The 19,543-nt window shown below is 41.4% G+C and overlaps 2 protein-coding genes across 2 annotated transcripts; both read left to right on the top strand.

Moving 5' to 3' along the window:
• Positions 1–512: 512 nt before the first annotated feature.
• On the top strand, positions 513–2,269 carry LOC134032485 (solute carrier family 25 member 53-like). Its single transcript, XM_062476463.1, is given in 2 exon segments — positions 513–1,327; positions 1,329–2,269. Coding segments are annotated over 2 exon segments (888 nt in total). The 5' UTR covers positions 513–518; the 3' UTR covers positions 1,408–2,269.
• Positions 2,270–2,617: 348 nt separating this feature from the next.
• Positions 2,618–7,641, top strand: tmsb1 (thymosin beta 1). The gene is made up of 3 exons (XM_062476690.1): positions 2,618–2,775; positions 4,059–4,173; positions 7,175–7,641. Exons 2-3 carry the CDS (start codon positions 4,071–4,073, stop codon positions 7,213–7,215), a joined length of 144 nt encoding a protein of 47 aa, XP_062332674.1. The 5' UTR covers positions 2,618–2,775; positions 4,059–4,070; the 3' UTR covers positions 7,216–7,641.
• The last annotated feature ends 11,902 nt before the right edge of the window (positions 7,642–19,543 follow it).

Raw genomic sequence — 19,543 nt, 5'->3', positions numbered from 1 at the left:
CGCAGTAGACTACCTGGTTATGTGTAGTGATTCCTTAAATCTTCCACGAGAGCATAGCTGAATTAGGTTGAGGGGCTGACAAGTGAAAACATATTCGGGTTACTTTTGCAGTCAGGCGTTGTGGCCACTGGTAAATTGGAAACTGAACGGGTTAGTATGGCAATACGGATGACGCCCTGTGCATTTCCTTTAAGCGCCTATAACACAGTCGATTAAACTGAAAATTGTTATTATTATCCGTTTAGCTTCGTTGTAAACATTAAAAATTAATCGGTAAGCGAAATCGTTTTTTTCTATTATTTAAATATATATGTATATATTCAGTTCGCTTATATCAACAATTTGTGTTAGTGTAAACGTTTTGAGGTCATTAATTTTCAGTGAAGCCATTTCTTTAGAAATGTAGCCTAATTTAAATTATACATTGTATTTTACTGACTTGATCCTGATAAATATAGTAACATACAAAACAATAAAAAATTATTTATTTCATGGTCTCTTCTTTTTTTTTTATAAGTATGGGACGCTGTCAGGATCCGGATCCTGAGGTCGAGGTGGTACCCCGGGACCCCATGGCCTGGCTTCGTAGCTACCTGCATGGAGGGACCTCCAGCTTGTTCTCCACGCTCACCACCATGGTCACCTTCCCAGTCTACAAGACAGTGTTTAGTCAGCAGCTGCACAACAACCTTGTCCGCCAGGCTGTGAAGCAACTTTATAGGGAAGGACCTAGGAAACTCTACAGAGGTATAATACCGCCTCTAGTGATGAAGACTCTGAATGGTACTTTGCTGTTTGGTCTCCAGAACACCATCCTCCATCAGCTCTCCTCCCCATCCTCTACCTCCCTCATCCCTCTATCCGGCTTCTCGGCATTGGCGGGGCTGGGTGCAGGTGGGGTGGAAGCCATCGTATTTACACCATTTGAGCGTGTGCAGAACGTTTTGCAGAATAGTCAGAACGACCGGTACCTCCCCACACTAAGGAGTGTGCTGGCAAGGCTGGCCAACGAAAGGCCGGGCATCGGGCTCTACTGTGCCTTCCTTCCTACCCTGGTACGCAACGCCCTGGGGAGTAGTCTGTACTTTGGCCTGAAGGACCCACTGAGGGCAGCTATGGCAGATCAGGGCTTCTCTCCTTTAGCCTCCTCCTTTGTGTCTGGAATGGTGAACTCTATGGCCATAAGTTTGCCCCTATACCCTCTTTCTGTGTTGATAGCTAACATGCAGGCAAGGGTGGGAAAAGAGACAGTAGCAGGAGCGATGGAGACATGGAACGCTCTGTGGGAGTCTCGCCAACGGAGTGTAACTCTACTCTACCGAGGAGGCTCTGGTTATTGTGCGGTCTTGTCTTACCTGGGGCATTACCACAGCGGTCTATGACCAGCTGGCCCAGCATGCCTGCTAAAATCATGTCCACTGCAGACTTAGGTTGAAATACATTCTGGAATCATTTTATGTTTTTATCAGTGACTGTCTGGCATAACAAAACAGTGGGTTACAAATGCAAATACCACATTCTAGGTAAAATCAAACAAATGCTTTTGAATTGTAAATACATTTTATAAAGTATCAATCCAGGTCTACCTCTTCTCCTCCGGTAGTAAAGGTAACTTCAGATTTACCCTGCTGACCCTAAGGAACCAACAAATCTGACTACTAGAGTAGCAGTCCAATCATTAGTGTTGGTTCGACCTTAAATATTTATTGTGTTTACTACAGTCCTGCTGCCCATAGATATTGGATTTAATTTTACTGTCAAACCTTTTGATTTCAGTTGCTGTCAGGATGTGAAGTTTATTTCAGCAAATATGACAAGGTCAGTTGCTTTTAAGGTCAGTTGGTGATTTGGGGGCTTTTCAGTAACATGCAGAGCTACCTGCCTCAAGCAAATTATACTCGAAACAACTTTTTCTTATAATACTTTCACATGAATCTTTACTGCCATCACGTTTGCCTTTGAGGACAATGAGGGAAAGAGGAAAGTGATTGACACAGTGAGTGAGTTTTTGTCAAGGAAGCAGATCGAGTATCTCAAGAGGCTATAGTCTGTTGCTGTTAAGGAGCTCATGGAGGTGTACAAAATAGAATGAAACAATTCAGAAAGGCATGCTGGAAAGTGTATGCCTACCACAATATACCTCTCTCTTCTGTCTCATGAGGAAGATACTTGAATTTTCTGCAGGGTCTTGTTTGTGTGTGTTGTTGTTTATGTGCCTGAAGTTATAATACTGCAACCACTGATTGGACAGTAATACAACAATAATAAATTATTGCCTTTTTTCAAGTGTGTGTGTTAATTTGTAGTCCGGGACCAAACACGGACACCGTTCACGTTCTTGGATCATTGTGCTACCTCCGCGAGATGGAGCTGCACATACACAGGACGCACCAATGCAAATGACATCATGCGCACACTCTAGACGCAGTGCTCAACTCCTTACCAAAGCGCATGTGTCCCAATAATCAACCTATGCAGAAAAATAGAACAACAGAAATTGGTGGTGGGGTACTGACAGTAATTTATTTACTCATACATTTATTGAATGTAGTGACAGTTGAGAATATGAAGCCCATTTCAGATGAAGCAGTGACTTTCTTTGAGCCAATCACATTCTTGCTGTAGAGGGATTGGGCCGATGAGCAAGAAAGCGGATTGGTTTCTATGTTGTCACAGAGAAGGGCGTGTTTTCTCTATTTAAACCAATTGCTCTGCACAGATTGCACATACGTAGTTCACCTGTAAGAAGATTGTCAACGTATACCCCGGCATCAGGTAAATGTATTTCATTGTTAGTTATCTCCCTCGGTTTAATTTGACAGTCTATCTTTAATTCAGACAAGTTAATGTATGTGGGCAATCCAGGTGAAGTAAAGTGTAAATGAGGTACTCCGAGGATATCATTGGTAACTCTTCGTACTGTCGTTGGTCATTTGTACGCCCGAGTGTTTCATCCATCGCTAGGTGTCAGATATTGCTACGGTCTGGGTAGCTCTGCATTGTGCTGAGTGATATGCAACTTGCGGCATTTCATCGCTTACTATAATTGTTTAAGATGGTAGACGTTTATAAAGATGACCAGCACTAGCTAGGCCAACAACGAATAGACTACATTCCCTGACACGTCGCTCTGTGCGTTTGCCAATTTATGCCGCGAGCTGACAGCGCAGCATCCAAGCTCCTTCTGCTTCTCATTTAGCGTCGGTTGCTTCTGTATAGGGTGTGGCTTTCTGATAAGTGTATTATATACCCGGCTCCCTGCATGACATTCACAGTCTGCACAATGTATCTTTCTGTTCCCCAGTTCTTACACATCCGGTTTGGTACATTCATAGCTACTAATGTATTTTCCATTAAAGTTGAAAACATACATTCATATAATGCTATAAGATTGGTCATGTATGCAGTCCTATAAAGTCTGCATATACAGTAGGCCTATGTAGTTCTGTAGTGCCTATTTCCCCTTGGCTTTCCAATAGGACATAGTAAAATGGTTATTCAAATTAGTTTAAGACTAGGATACAGTTTTAGTGACTAATTACACTCTTTGGCCCATGTTTCCACCGCCTTGTATTATCCATACACTCCGGCTGTATGTATGACATTTAATTTATACTTTCAGTTATAAGAGTGAGCCCAAAAAAAGCCTACAATAAGCTGAGGCAGAGTTCTGGCAATACCCGTCTCTACTACAGAACTGAGTCAGGTTCACAGAATAAAACTGCTCTCTCAGAGCTGTTTGTTCACTGGCATATTCTAGTGTTGTGGGAGTGTACCATATGTGCGTTTAAAAAAGACTTGAGCATAACCACCATTCTCCTGGCTGGATTGTAGCCCTAAGTGCCAGTTTGTAGGTGCGGTGGGGTTGGGTGTGGTTGAACTTTACCTGCTCACACTTGTCTTGCACATGGTACATTACATCTTGTAAAAAATACAAATAAATCAGTAGAATACTTTTTAAAATTATTTCTCTTTCGCACACACACTCTCACTTTACTCTAATTCACACCCTGACACTTTATTCCCTAACCCCTTCTCCCTCTCCCCTTCTTTCCAAGCAATCATTCACAATGAGTGACAACAATCCAGTGAAGCAGGGTGTGGAGACCTTCGATAAGAAGTGCCTAAAAAAGACCAACACAGCAGAGAAAAACACTCTGCCTACCAAGGAGGGTAGGTGTCTCAATCAGTCCAGAAGCTATTCTACTTGGTTAAAACTCTGTGTATGTAAACACACACCACAACACTGGTGGAGATTCTGGTGGAGGTTCAGGAAAGTAGCCTTTTTTATTCATACTCCAATGCACCTTTTAAAAATGATGGAAACCGTTAAAATGTTTTTGTTTCTTTCTCTTGGAGAACCCTCTGAAGAACTCATGGGGAAACCGATTTAAATCTACCTGAATCAAAAAGAATCCTGAAAAAGTTTCACAGAATTAGTTTTTATACTAATTTATAACCATTAAATTACTTCTTTACCACCATTAATATAAAATGCATATTGATATAAACTGTGATATGTCCTTATTTTATACACATCTCTTAAATCACAACTACACAGGTGGTTTAATCTAAAGGTTAGTCTGGCCAAACCCCAGCCTGCTTTTGTGTCTACAGAGACTGAGTATCTGTTGTACCTGGAACGCAAACATTTCAGAGATAAAGCTTTGATTCGTTCCAGGAACACACCTTGTGGTGTGACATGGCAGCCAACAATAGAACCCATTTTTTTCTATCTGTATCTTTTTGTGAGAAAGAAATATGGGCGTGCCTTGTTTTGAGAGTCTGCCCTGTCCTTTCATTTAACTGAGTGCAAAGCAGAGTTCTCATGGTGCTATAGATGAACAGTCACCACATTTGCACTGTGAAGAGAACATGCTGCATGTTCATAAGTATAAATCAGTAATACAGGTGGCCAAAATGTACTATCCAGTTGCTTTGCAGCGCAATCTCTTTGGACAGTATCAAAATGGCAGTTATATTGACTTTATACAGTTGTGCCCAAATCTTCTGTCCTGTGTGAATTCTGTTTATCATGACTAAGAAATGCATTTTCTCATCATGATACACACACAATTCACAGTCCAGTTCCTGCTGGACTGGACGGTTCTCTACTCCTTCACTGTCAAGATGAGTGAGGGAGTAGAGAACAGTCCAGTCAAGGAGGAAGCCTTTGAGGAGGCTGGCTGGCGAATTACCTTCATCCTTTTTTGCCTTCTTCCAGAGAATACCTCCGCCATCGCTCTCTCCCACCCACTCAATTTGCAATGTAGAGACAAAATGGGGTATGGAAGACTGCCCATTTTGTCTGAATAGTTAACTGACATGTATACCTGATATCCCCTGGTATTGACATGATTTTGCTGTAATTTCATCCCGGTACCGGTACACTGGAAATATAGTCTGTGTATATGACTTCATTTTGGTAAATTGTTTCCTTTTCTTTTCAGAAGCTCCCAATTTACATTTAGTCATTTAGCAGACGCTCTTATCCAGAGCGACTTATAGTAAGTACAGGGACATTCCCCCCGAGGCAAGTAGGGTGAAGTGCCTTGCCCAAGGACACAACGTCATTTGGCAAGGACGGGAATCGAACTGGCAACCTTCAGATTACTAGCCCGACTCCCTCACCGCTCAGCCACCTGACTCCCTCAATTGAACCCCAGAAACATATCAGGACTGTAAGGCTGAACAGACTCACTGAATCAGCATTTCCTTGTGTTCTCTGTTGATCTATGGCTGGAGCAAGACTGTTGATAGCAGTGCAGAGGAAAGATACTTGGTCATTGACTGGCTGTGCTGAAGTCTTACCAGGCAGATTTTAACTCAGCCAGAAGACAGGAGAAGCACCATCTGCTAGGGGTGGGCGATACTGCAAAATTTGGTATTGGTCCAATCCCAAGTAAATATAGGGCCAATATCGCCCATACAGATACTTGCATTTGAACTTACTAACTAATGCTGAAGATCATATGACTAAAATATTACTTTCACCACTATTAGCTACCTGGATATTCCTTGCCTCTCTGAAAGGACTCTGCTTGTCACCTTTGTCCTAGTGCTGGCACTGCCGGGGTTCTGTCTGAAGGATTTCCCTCCTCTCCATTTCTTTTGCAGCTTAGAGTTCTCCTTTTTGTGTGTTTTTAATGCATTTGTACGTGTCAAGTTGATGGTGTTGCCACAATAGCGAATAGCCTTCCGACGCACAGTTTGCAAGGTTTTCATTTACTGCTGTAAAATTATTCCAGACAATGCTCCTTTCTTTTCTGCCATCATAACATCTCTCACTCACGTACAGCCAGAAGTGTCTACTCTGCTGATTGGCTTGCGCACAAGATTGGAAGGAGCGGCATTTTATTAGCTTCAAAGCTTATTTTAAACATTACATTTAATGCTAAATAAATGTAATTACTGAAATAAACATCTAGTATCTATATAATTTTATATGAGGATTGATCCTTTTGACATCAGGATCAATCCGCCCACCCCTACCATCTAGCTGCTCCAATCTTGCCTGCATCACACTGGTTCCTGCACCCCTAATAAGAACTGAAGATGATGGGTAGGGAACATGGCTTTTAACTGCAATTATAGCCTCTCCTTATGGGGTAATCAAACTCTAAGTGGTTAATGATGTAAGCTAAAATTCTAAATGGGAACACTAGACCATTGCTGAGAGGAATCAACCATACTGACTTCTGAGCTTGCATCTGGTTTTACTTGTCAAACTAGTCAGGATTTGATATGCTTATCAGTCTGGTCCATAAGGTTCTATACCTAACAGAGCAGATAAACATGATTGTGTGACTGAGCAATACATAACCTTTCCTTAATTTATTTGGAGGCCTTGCTTTTATTCCCATTGCAAATCCACTGGTACTTTCCAATACGGGTACTTTCCCAGCCGGGTACTTTTTTAGGAATACTTGGCAGAAAATTATTCATTATTCAGACATTCAAATCACACCTGCCAGTAGAACTGTTACAGTGAATGTATTTATTTGTATCCGTGAATAGAGAATGCATCTCACCATATAATAAATATGTACTGTACCAGTCAAACTTTTGACTGGTACCATTTGCAAACTTTTGACTGGTACTGTACATTTACTGTGAAATATGCTGTGTGTTTACTACTTACTCGACTTGATCTCTCTCATTCTTTCTCTAACAGATATTGAACAGGAAAAGAAAGCAGCAGAGGTCTCCAAGTAAAATGATACCTCTCCTGCATCTCCTCCACCAGGCATCACTGTCTACTCCTCTTCTGCTTGCTGTATCACCATGCTTACTCACAGTGGCATAGCCTTTTCTGCTGAGGGTCATAGGGTGCATGATCCCACAGGGGAGGGACACTGTCAGTCCATGTACAATTATTCCAATGATTGTGTTTGTGCTTTTATCATGCAGTCAAAGTGTATGCAAAGAAGAATGAAACAGGGTCTTGGTAACCTCATATACAATTTACAAGCACATCTGAGCAAGTTTGAGAAAATTGTGTTTATGCCAGTTGAAAACATTTGCTGTTCCTTGTCAACAATGCCCAATATTCTTCCTGTACATGGTGCCATTCTGGATACGTTCTTTAAAATTACATGTAAGAAGATATTTTTGTTATAATAAAATCTGTTTTAAATTGAATACCTGTGGTTATTAATCCATTCATTTGCGAAAACTTAAAGGTGCTGTAAAGCAAATTCCATGATTTGCCTCTCAGTACATTATATACACGTGTGAAATGAGTTGCTGAAAGCATGTGCAAAGCGCGAAAACTGTCGCACTGAAATGTGGAGTTGGACCGTTGAACAGTTTCTCACCCGTTTTCAGCTGAAGTTTTGTGTAGGCGGGGCAAAACCCAACCTATCTACGTCACAGCCACCCATCTACGTCAGATCACAGACGGTTTATATAATCTGCATTCTGTTACTCAGCTGGTACGATGCAAAGACAAAGTAATTAACACAAAACACTCAGACTGCAGGTAGGTCTGTTCTGATATCTGCAATTTATTTAGCTAGTTGTTGCTGTTGTTGCTAAATTCAATAAATTCGAGGGGGCGGAGATTCAGCTCCTTCAGGCGACAAGCCCCCCCAGTATCAAGCAAAGAAATCTCACCATTTCAAAACCTAATTTAACCCTTGTGTTATCTTCGGGTCATTCTGACCCATCAGTCGTGACCCACCGTCGTATTGCGACAACTTTACCGCATACAAAAACAAAGTGAAGCATTTTCTTTTAACTGTTGGGCTGTCTCAGACTCCCCACATTGCGAAGGTTAAAATAAAATTATTTGTATTTGGTTTTGTATTGGGTAAAATTGGATAAACACAACAATGGTTTGTTATGAACTTTTGGGTCATGTGACCCGAAGGCAGCACAAGGGTTAAAATATTTTTTTTCCGTTTGAATTTGGATGGGTAGTTAACAACACATTCTTCTGTGGTGTGATGAACTTAAAACTCATTTTCAGTTCTGCTTTACAGCCACTTTAAGATAATGCAATTTCTTTTACTAATAAGGATCCAATAAGGACTTTCATCTTCATGTTCTTTTCTAACTAAATCATTATGGTGTTCTTTGTTGACTAACTGAGTTTGTGGTCTTTTTTAACCTCCTAGTTAAGTTAAAATCAGACAAGATTATCTGTAACCTGATATGCATAACATTCGGTCAACCTGGTCACAAACAAAATTAACATTGTTGTACCACTGAAGATTTGCAGATGTATTTTGCAGTGACAAATCATGTGTTAAAAGCAGCATACATATTGATACTAGCTGTGAAATAGTGGTCTGTTGGAATGTATAGATAGACAGGATGTGAGTGGGTTATCAGTGTTAAGTGGACAAGCCTCAATAATCAGTTCAAATTTATGGCTGTCAGGGAGTTCCACAACTCCAATTTAAGCAGATACATGTAAAACAAAAGAAACAAGTTCATGAACAGAAATGTGTGAGTGTGTAGCAGAAAAGAGGAATTTAAGAGGAGGGTTATGGACCTGTTTGAGCACGCCACTCCTGGAATATGCGAATATGAGGCTTGAAAGGTTTCTTGTTGGGTCTTAAAGACACTATCCAAATTGTTGTGTACATGTGTGTGTGCATATGTGTAAGGATAACTTTTGTGCACTCTGTTTACACTGAACTTTACTAAATGTATGTGAAGTCCCTTGTTGTTTTTCCCAATAGTGATCATACATAATATGTATTTGTCTTGCAGTCCTCCTATGTATTTGTCATCACAGTTGTGTCCTTGTGATCCTGCCAAGTATCTACCCTACCATTAGAGTTAGAGTCCTATTGTGACATACAGTATACGCAAAACTAGTTGGACAAGAAGTTCTGTTCACAAGCTGTTAACTAACATTTCCTGGTGTTGGTGTCGAATAGATGGCTTAAATGAGTCTGTAAGGAGTAAGTATAAAGACACTGCACTAATGGACACTGGTGAACCATATAGTGGTGGAGTACACACGCACATCTGACTGCTTGTTGCTACATAGAAATTAATAAATATACTTTTGCAAGTTTATCCATCTCTCTCTCTCTCCACTCTTACTTCATGCATCTGGTGTCATCACACAGATTGCAACATATCATCCCACTGATATTGCCTTGAGCAGGTTAAACAGGTTAAACTTTATAGATCAATTTTACATTAATAAGATTATAATTCACTATAGACCTATACATAGCCTGTACATAATTCTTGGGTGGGGCTTATTTGGCTCTTCTGAAGTCTAGAGATCTAAGATCATTAGGTGATTAGGCCTTCGCCATCCAGGACACTAAACTCTAGACGCAAGATAAGCATTGGTGTCTTCTTTTAAAGCAGCTTTAAAAACACGCTTTGCAAAAATGTTTTTACATTTGTGATCACAAGTTTAATCTAATCAGTTTTGATCAAAGTAATTATTAATTAAAATTGTATTTTTGATGAGCGATAAGAGGGGAACAATAGAGTGCAATACTTGCACTGCTCCTGCACATTCTTGGCAAACTCTGAGGACTGGAAACTCAACAACCCCATTTGTCTGTCAGCAACTAATTCATGAGCTCTGTCCAGTGAAGGTGTGATGTCTTTAGATGTGGGTATATTCTGTAGTTTACAGTTTTTTCAGATTGCTTAGACACAAAAATGTCAAATAACACAGTTAGTGAAACCTGACACTCAAGGAACAAAACAGAAGCCCAGGCCTGCACAACTATAAGCACATTCTCAGCCTCACACTATTTGCAAAATACTACACAGTGTTTTGCTCACTAAACACACTTTTCTACATTAGACACAGAAATGTAAGACTGCCTTTTTTATACACTGTCTTGTAAAATAACACACATGTGAACGAATGGATCAAACACGGGCGTCAGGTGTACAAGCGTCAGGTGCTCAACTGTAAACATACCTATCAGGTGTAAGCTATAAAAAGGCAACAGGTCAGTGTACCTGTCCTCATCAAAAATGGAAGGCAATGTTGCAGGAAGAGGAAAAGGGAGGGGTAGACTTGGAGGCCGTGGAAGAAAAGGGCCAAATTTACAGTATCTAATGAAATTCGAACAACATTGGACCATGTTGTGAACCATGGGGCAAGTTGGGCTGAACTTCACCCATTGGTCATTTAATTTCATTATCGCGGAAAACAATTACACTGCACTGAACTGTAAGTAAAGTACAAAAAAGTTAAAAGAACAAAACCTGTAATTATTACTTGTGAACGAATATCATTCACGTCTTACTAAACCTAGTCACGCGAAAGTGAACGAGGTAAACACATCCTTTCTGTTTCCTCTTCTGAGCCTATGCAGGTCATGTGAAAAATTATCCAAAGACCCGTACCCGATGACCCAGTCAAAATGAACGAATCATTTCTGTTTCCTCTAGCTACCAGTACTGAGCCTATGCAAGTCACGTGAAAATTGATCTAAAGACTCGTACCCGGCAGATGAACGAATCGTTCACCTCCCAACCATGTCTTCGGATCAATGTTTCGTTCTTCTGCCAACCGAGTCTTCGGATCAATGTTTCGTTCTTCTGCCAACCGAGTCTTCGGATCATGTTTCGTTCTTCTGCCAACCGTGTGTTCGGATCAATGTTTCGTTCATCTGCCGGGTATGAGTCTTTGGATAATTTATCAAGTGACCTGCATAGCCTCAGTACTGGTAGCTAGAGGAAACAGAAATGATTCGTTCATTTTGACTGGGTCTTCGGGTGGCGCTTTCACAGGCGTTTTTTGTACATACTGCGGAATACATAATTACACGCACTTTACGCATCCCCTCCCATCTGTTTATGGGAAACTCCCACTTTCCCCTTGACCCTCCCGTGAATGCATATGCATGACACGGAAAAGCGCAATTTGCCATTTTCAGTTCCCGTGACAGGCAGTCTGCGCCTTTACCTCAGTGCGGCATATTTGTACATACCTCGCCATGCTTTTACGCGCACGTTGCAAAACAAATAGGCCTGAAGTGGGCGCAAAAGCGTTATTACATGAGGCCCTGTGTTTAGTATTTTGCAAATAGTGTGAGGCTGAGAATGTGCTTATAGTTGTGCAAATCCGGGGCCTGTATTACGAATCAAGATTTGGCGTTAACGAGGTAACTTCAGGTTCAACCCAGGGTTTTCTGTATCACGACGGTGGATCACTTGTTACTGGGGTAGATCGCCATAGTAACACATGCCGAACGCCTAACCTGGTTGGGAGCAGGTTAAGTTGGAGATCAGAGATCAACCAGTATAAAAGCCCTGCCCACTACTGTGTTGCACAGACTTATGTCGTTGTTGTAATTGTGCCAACACAAAATAAACTGAGGAACTGGGAGATAACTGTCCTGACACTGACAGTGAGGACTGAGTGTCCTTAATCTGTTATTCCTTATTCTGTTTTGTACAGTTTTATATATATATATATATATATATTTCATTACGATTGTTTTTATGGTTGATCAGTGTTTTCATTTGTGGAATAATGAATGACTGTTACAACAACGACATAAGTCTGTCCCCCCCCCCAGGTTAATGTAATAGCCTAGTTTAATAACTAATGTAATATTACACATATTTTTGTACCATTTCCCCTAAAGCAATAAGGTTAGGCTGTAGCAAATAATAACAATAAACCCACTATTTATTAATTAAAACTACTTCTGGATAGTAATGCACCGAAAATACAAACGTAAGCAAAGGCAGCAATCGCTATCGAATCAACAGACATGTGCAATTTAGCTAGCAGGGGAAAAATACAGATCACCAGTTAACTTAATTTAAATTAGCAAGAATATAGACTAATACAATGACAGGCTTAAATTAACTGACAAGTTAGCTATACGACTTCTCAAAGACGCACAATCTCAACTGCGGTGTGAAGCGCGTATCCATGCTATTCTCCGACATGCACTCTAACAATCACATAGATGTCCTAAAATTTTGTACAGCCCTATTTCTGATACCATGGCGGCAGAAATGTAGTCGTGGCGGGCCGCCACGGCAAAATAAACATAGGAAACACTAACGTGCAAGGTCCCATCCTCTATTTGACAACCATATCCATCCATGTTGACAAAAAGCAGCTACCTTATTGGTGTAGAAGGATCACATGTCGAACCGTGCCACCAAAATCCTATTACGCTCTGAAGAAACTAGTTTTGCATAAAACAGACGCATCGACAATCGACTGGAATTTCAGCGACAAACTTTTTTTTGGTAGCTTAGCAGGACTCGTTCTTTTTTATGAGCTAAAGATTGCGTAGATGCCAGACTGTGGAGCCGGTTGAAACGATAACAGGGTTCACCTTACGGCCTAAAAGGAGGCCCATTCAATTGCGTGTTTAAATGCTCGCAATGTACGGTATAGTGGGCGGAGAAAGGCGCTGATTACCCGATGACCTACAGGTTTCGTAAATACTACGTAAACTGAAGTATCACAGCGTGCGCAATCTGCGGGTTGGCCATGGTGCTAATAACGCTACGTTTGCGAATGTACGTACGAGGCCCTTACAGTTTTTCACAATTGTTAACACACGTTTCTCAAAACAATAACGGCTTTCTCAACTGCACACAAAACTGAAAACCTCACACACAAAATGCTAAACCTGACACTCCCTTTGCAAGATGACTCTTTGCCAAAGTGTCAGCTTTGTTAAACCTGACACGTGTCAGGTTTAACATTTTGTGTGTGAGATCCAATGTAGAGGCTGACGGTCTGGATGTTCCTGAATGTGGCATGGTCAGCCTGGATCCAGGTTTAGCATTTTTAGATCTGTCGGAGTGTGATAGTGTTGTTTTCACAAACCATATTCACAATGGCCGGGTTTCCCAGATTCGTTAAGAAGCTCTTAACGCTAAGAGCTTCTTAGGAGCGTTCTAAGAGCGTTCTAGAGCGTTCTTAGAACGCTCTTAAGAAGCTTAACGAATCTGGGAAACCCGGCCATTGTGAATATGGTTTGTCAGCCAGGATCCTGGTTTGTATCTGTCGGAGTGTGAGTGTTGTTTTCACAAACCATATTCACAATGTCAGTCTCCTGTTCGGCTGTGAAAATGCATGTTCTTTCTCCACGGTGTGGTTCTCTTTCAGTCCTTGCAAAATACAAATACTGTGAGCACACTGTATTCTATTGATATGCAGTATTTCAGTACACAAGGCAAATAGAATTCATACCTGTTCTCCATTCTAAAGGTTCTAATGATGGCAGCAACTGTGAAGCGGCTGAGATTAGGCTGGACCCTCTGGCCAGCCTCCCTCATGCTCAAACCATGGTTGAGCACATGGTCAACCACGGTGGCCCGAATCTCATTAGAGATCACCGTTCTCCTTTCTCCTCTTCCTCCTCCTTGTCTTCCTCTTTCTTCTTGTCGTCCTCTTCTTCCTCCTCCTCTTCCTCTCCCTCCTCTTCCTTGTCCTCTTCTTTGTCCTCCTCTCCCTCTTACCCCTCTCCTTCTCTGGTTGTCGATATGTTCTAAGTTCTCCATTGTTCACCAAACAAAACAGAGGCTCAAGGCCCTTTTTATGCTACAGTCCTAATCGCAAATTGCTCACCAGACCCGAGTGTTTAGAGATTTGAATAGTTGTGTGTTGTAGGTTGATGCTTTGAGATTTTACTTGAGAAATGTGTGCAACAACTAATCATTGTGTGTAGTGTTTTGACAACAAGGTGATGTGTAATTGACATCAGTGTGTAAACAAGGAAAGTAAGAGTCTAATGCAAATAAGGGAGTGTAAAGTAGTGCCAAATTGGGTCGAGCAATTGGTACATGAAGTGAAGGTTGTGTAAATTGTGCCAAATGTTTGCTTTTTGTGTGTTAACAATTGTGAAAAACTGTAAATCATCATCTGTCTCGATGTCCCTCTCGATGCACAGCAGCGCTAAGTTGGACAGCCGCTTCTCTCCCATGCTTGATCGCAAGAAACTCTTTAGCAATTTCAGACGGCTGAAAGTCCTCTCTGCCATAGCACTGCTTATCGGAATTGTCAAGTAAATGCGATAAAGAATGGCAAGGTTGGAGAAAGCACGGTCTATGTCGTTGTCAATGAGAAATGGTAGGATGCTGTGTGTGTTTAGTTAATGTTTTTCCATGCTCAGCTCACGGTACGAAATGTAACAAATTCATTGTTGGAAAAATTGAATATGTAACTTATCCTGTATCAGAATGATTCTGAGCTCAGTATTCCTTGGGTGCAAAGAGAGGCCTACCCTTAAATCTGAACTCTGGTAAACATACAAGACCCTTATTTTGGGGCTGAGGACTAAGAAGAGGGGTGTTTTGGTTATTTTAAGGAGATACTGTGTGAGAAGGACTATAGGTGGAGACGCAAGGTCTAGTGACCATTTGCTTGACACCTATGTGAAGAAGCTTTTACGACATCAGGACCGGAGATCCTGTTGTTGTGTTTCAATCAGGGTTGATGTCGTAAACACGCACACACGCACGCACGCCAGGTCTATGCAAGGGAGCCAATGAAAGAAGAGCCATGGGACATTTGCATGCATTATTTTAACCAATGACTGTAAAGAGCGGGTCTGTTTAAATAGGTAGCTAGCACAACATGCTAGCAGACAAACTTTGTAGCACAATGGCGTGTGATGTTTTGTCTCCTTGCGGCCGCAAGCAATAACGCTTTCTTAACTTGTTCACCGACTGACTGTGCAATTCTTGATAAATACTTCTGACATTCATCAACCACATCATCGGCCTTAGACAGATCCTCGGAATAGAACTCCGCAAGCGCTCTAACTTTCCGAGCAGCATCAGGGTGACAAAAATGTTTCGGGTGCATCACAGCTAATTTCTCAGCCATTCTCCAGAAATCAGCAAAGCGATGCTCAAACTGCGAAACAAATACATCGAGTATGTAGTAAAATCCTCTATAATTTCATCCTCGTCCGGATAGAATTTTTTTTTCTTGCTCACCCTGTCCTGCAGATAGTCAGTCGTTCCCTTACGACTTGTTCTCCATGGCTACAAACGCCTCCTGTGACCGCAACTCTGTGATCTGTAGCATGCATGCATCAATAAGCTGGACGGCTGTGTTTACATCTAGTGATTCCTGTTGTAGGTAATTAGACCGTGCAAATGTTTTTTTTTTAGAAGTGTGTTCCGAAACGTGAGCATTAGCTTAAACTCAAACGTGCACACTTTTTTATGAAGACCGTCTGCTTCGGAGGCAGCTTTTGGAGAACTACCTCGATGCACCCTTATACGATCCAATGCCTCTTGAATGGCAGGCAAGCTTTGTATGACTGCATCGGTCGCATGCTTTCTAGAGGCCCACCGTGTGTCAGACATTCTCTTTAAAGTCAGAGCAGTTCCATCCAGCATTTTCTGCTGTTCCTCCTCTAATATCTTATATCTGGGCAAACTAGTGGTCAAAAAGGTGTATAGTGTTTCAAGGCCTCAAAAAAAATCTTTACACTGTTCAACGAGCTCACAGCATCCATAAGGATTACATTAAAATTGTGCGCACAACAGTGCACATTTAGCGCATTTTCAGAACAGTGCTGTTTCACCCTGACCTGTAGCCCTGACAAGTGACCTGACATAGTCCGTTCACCATCATATGCCTGCCCTCTGATTAGTTTCACATCAAGACCCAGTTCATTTGAGAGTGTGTTGGTCAGGATGTCAAAAAATGACATTTGGTCAATGTTTGAAATGTCAATAGTTGAATCAACTATCACTGAAAAATGTCTGGCAGCTTTGACATACTCGGTAATAGTGGACAATGTTTCGCTTGCCAGTCCAGAGATAAACTCATTCTGTGAGTTCTCCATAATTGCATCATAGCACGCTAGATATTTACAGTATTTCACAATTGTTTACTCACTGATGTCAATTACACATCACCTTGTTGTCAAAACACTACACACAATGTTGTTGCACACACTTCTCAAGTAAAGCCTCAAAGCATCAACCTACAACACACAAATATTCAAATCTCTAAACACTCAGGACTGCAGCATAAAAAGGGCCTTGAGCCTCTGTTTTGTTTGGTGAACAATGGAGAACTTAGAACATATCAACAACCAGAGAAGGAGAGGGGTAAGAGAGAGGAGGAAGAGGAGGACAAGGAAGAAGAAGAAGACAAGGAAGAGGAGGGAGAGGATGACAAGGAGGAGGAGGAAGAGGAGAAGAAGGAGGAGAAAGAAGAAGGAGAACGGTGATCTCTAATGAGATTCGGGCCACAGTGGTTGACCATGTGCTCAACCATGGTTTGAGCATGAGGGAGGCTGGCCAGAGGGTCCAACATTAGAACCTTTAGAATGGAGAACAGGTATGCATACTGCATATCAATAGAATACAGTGTGCTCACAGTATTTGTATTTTGCAAGGACTGAAAGAGAACCACACCGTGGAGAAAGAACATGCATTTTCACAGCCGAACAGGAGACTGACATTGTGAATATGGTTTGTGAAAACAACACTCACACTCCGACAGATACAAACCAGGATCCTGGCTGACCATGCCACATTCAGAAACATCCAGACCGTCAGCCTCTCTACACTGGACTGTGTTCTCCGCAGCAATGCCATGCGGATGAAACAAGTGTACAGGGTCGCATTCGACCGGAACACAGACCACATCAAGGAGTTACGTTGAGAGTTTGTGCACTGACACATGCATGTATTGTACCTTTAATCCAATATTGTTCCTTTTCTACAGTGTCTCACTGTAGCCCACTGTGTTGACCCATCTGTCTCCATACTATAACTTGCATTCTCATGTGTCACGGTGTGAGGAGGGGTAGGACCCAAATGCACGAGAGTACGCAGCCATGTCGAAAACAAAGGGTTTAATCATGAAACTGCCAGGGATACAGAAAGGGTACTCACACGACACAGGTAGTAATGACAAGACAAAGACTGGACACAAAACAGAAACCTAAATACACAGAACCAAACGACACACAGGTGGACACAATGACGCTAATGAGAACGAGACACAGGTGAAGACAATGACAGGGAAACACTAAGACAGGGCAAAACCAAAAACAACAGGGGGGCACGGCTGTGGTCGTGACACTCATGCTGTCTGTTTCAGCAGATCCAGGAGCATGACACAGCTAATGACCTATATAAATACATATTCATTGATGAAATTGGATTCAACCCGGTGAAGAGGAGGCGCCCAGGCAGAAATGTCATTGGCCAGTGCGCCATTGTTGAGGTCCCCAGCCAGCGTGGTGGGAACATCACAAACTTTTTTTGCTGCATATTTGTGTGCTGTTTTATGTTGGACTATGAAAAAAGTAGGCCTACACTGAGACATTTTACAAAAGGAGAAATGGCTCATTCTCCAGAGTCATTGTCATTCATATGGTGTGTTCCATTTCTATAATTGTGTTTTCACTACAGTGTGCTGTGAATGCTTGGTAGTGTGCAGCAAATGCTTAGTTGTGTGTACTGTTATGAATGGTATGTGTGTGTCATTTGAAACTAGAGAGGGTACAATTTCTGGGGAAATTGTAGGGTGTGCTTGCTTGCGTCGGTTGCACAGGGGTCTGTTTTTGAATGACATTTTTACAACTGATTTCTGTATATTTTATATGAAAATGCATACTTATTATTTATAAAGATTAAATAGATTTAAAAAAAACTGACAAAAATGCTGCTCATTTACAACTGAAAATACGAGTGAAGTGTAGAATGAAATAGATGTCTTCTCATTTCCCCTGCAAGAGGCAGCCTCATCGTTGAATCAAAACGAATACATTTGGCAGACCGGTGTAAAACTTGACCTAATCTCTATGACTTAAACGTCATTTTAAGTTTTTCCCTTCTCGTGATATTTTCAGGCATGTAGCCTACTCATTGCATTCATTCATTATTATAATACGGGTGGTTGAAATCAAGCATTCTGATTGGTTGAGAGTGAGTCACGGGGTGTGCTTTATTGAGCATAAAGTACTGTACGGTGTACACGTGTTTACAGTACGCCTGTTTACATTTGCCTTAAAATGGAGCGTTCCATATTAGTGCGCACTCAAAATAACGGTTACATTTTTGGTTGTCATTGGTCATTTTCGTTGTCACTTGGTTGTCGTTGTCATTTTGTTGTCATTTCAAGATTAACAGTAAGCAAACATATTTCATGTTAACTTCGATCTTTTGGGGGGAAGAACTTTTGATGAGTGGTTAGCCGAAGATGAGAGAGCAAGAGTGAGCAAGAGTGGTCGAAAGCGATGTCATCAGAGACGAAGGGGACATGAGAAACGTTTTCCATGGATGCACAATTAGTGGAAATATCCAAATCAATATAAGCAAACCGTAACATGTTTAGACCTAATGTTTAAAATAAATATTATTTTATTGAAAGTGTCCCATTGTCATTGTTGTTATTTTAAAGGCAGCTTTTATGAAATGAGCAAAGTCAATTGCGAGATCTATGCTAGCATAGCTTTGTCCGTTGCATAGCAACAGCCACTGTTTACAGGGACTATTTTCTCTCGGCTACTGAAATGCGATACACAATGTTTGTTGTCTATAACTATTTTGTGCTGAAAGGCAGCTTACTATTTATTTACTATTTATAATTTCGCTGACAACCGTATTATAAAAGCAATAAGGTACTCGAGCGTCGGGCCTAACAACACCCTTGAACACGTACTTTATTGGCGATAAAGTACTGCCTCTCCTACCTTATTGCTTAAATAAAGAACCCCCTTTGAAGATTATTCTATGACGTTACCCGGCAGTAGAAGATGGAATCGCGATTCAAACAGTACCATCTGCTAACTGAAAATATGCCCCCCAAAACGTAAATAAGCTTGACATTTATTTAGTGGAAAATCGCTCATTCATAAAAAGCTCACTGGTAGCGACCATTGTCAGTAACAACGCAAAATGCGATATAGCCCTGTGTGGAGAAGCTGCCCCGGTAAATTGTACTACTACGGTACAGTACTAGTAGACTACTGCTGTGTTCGTCTTGGTAGCGATTGCGTTGGTTGAATTGGATTTAACGTTCCGTTGTATGGTTTAGGCTGAAATTAATTATTTTCATGAACAGATTGACAACGTTTAGGCTGTGGCAATGAAGTTCAGGTTA

Source organism: Osmerus eperlanus, chromosome 13 (genome assembly GCF_963692335.1).
Source record: "Osmerus eperlanus chromosome 13, fOsmEpe2.1, whole genome shotgun sequence".
Taxonomy (NCBI): domain Eukaryota; kingdom Metazoa; phylum Chordata; class Actinopteri; order Osmeriformes; family Osmeridae; genus Osmerus; species Osmerus eperlanus.
Note: the sequence above shows the minus strand (reverse complement) of the source record. Positions and strands in the feature narration are given on the sequence as shown.

Excerpts from the sequence above, each read along its gene's own strand:
- tmsb1 (XM_062476690.1), top strand. The coding sequence starts at position 4,071 with ATGAGTGACAACAATCCAGTGAAGCAGGGTGTGGAGACCTTCGATAAG. Across the intron at positions 4,174-7,174 it reads CACTCTGCCTACCAAGGAGG|ATATTGAACAGGAAAAGAAA; the intron begins GTAGGTGTCTCA and ends TTTCTCTAACAG.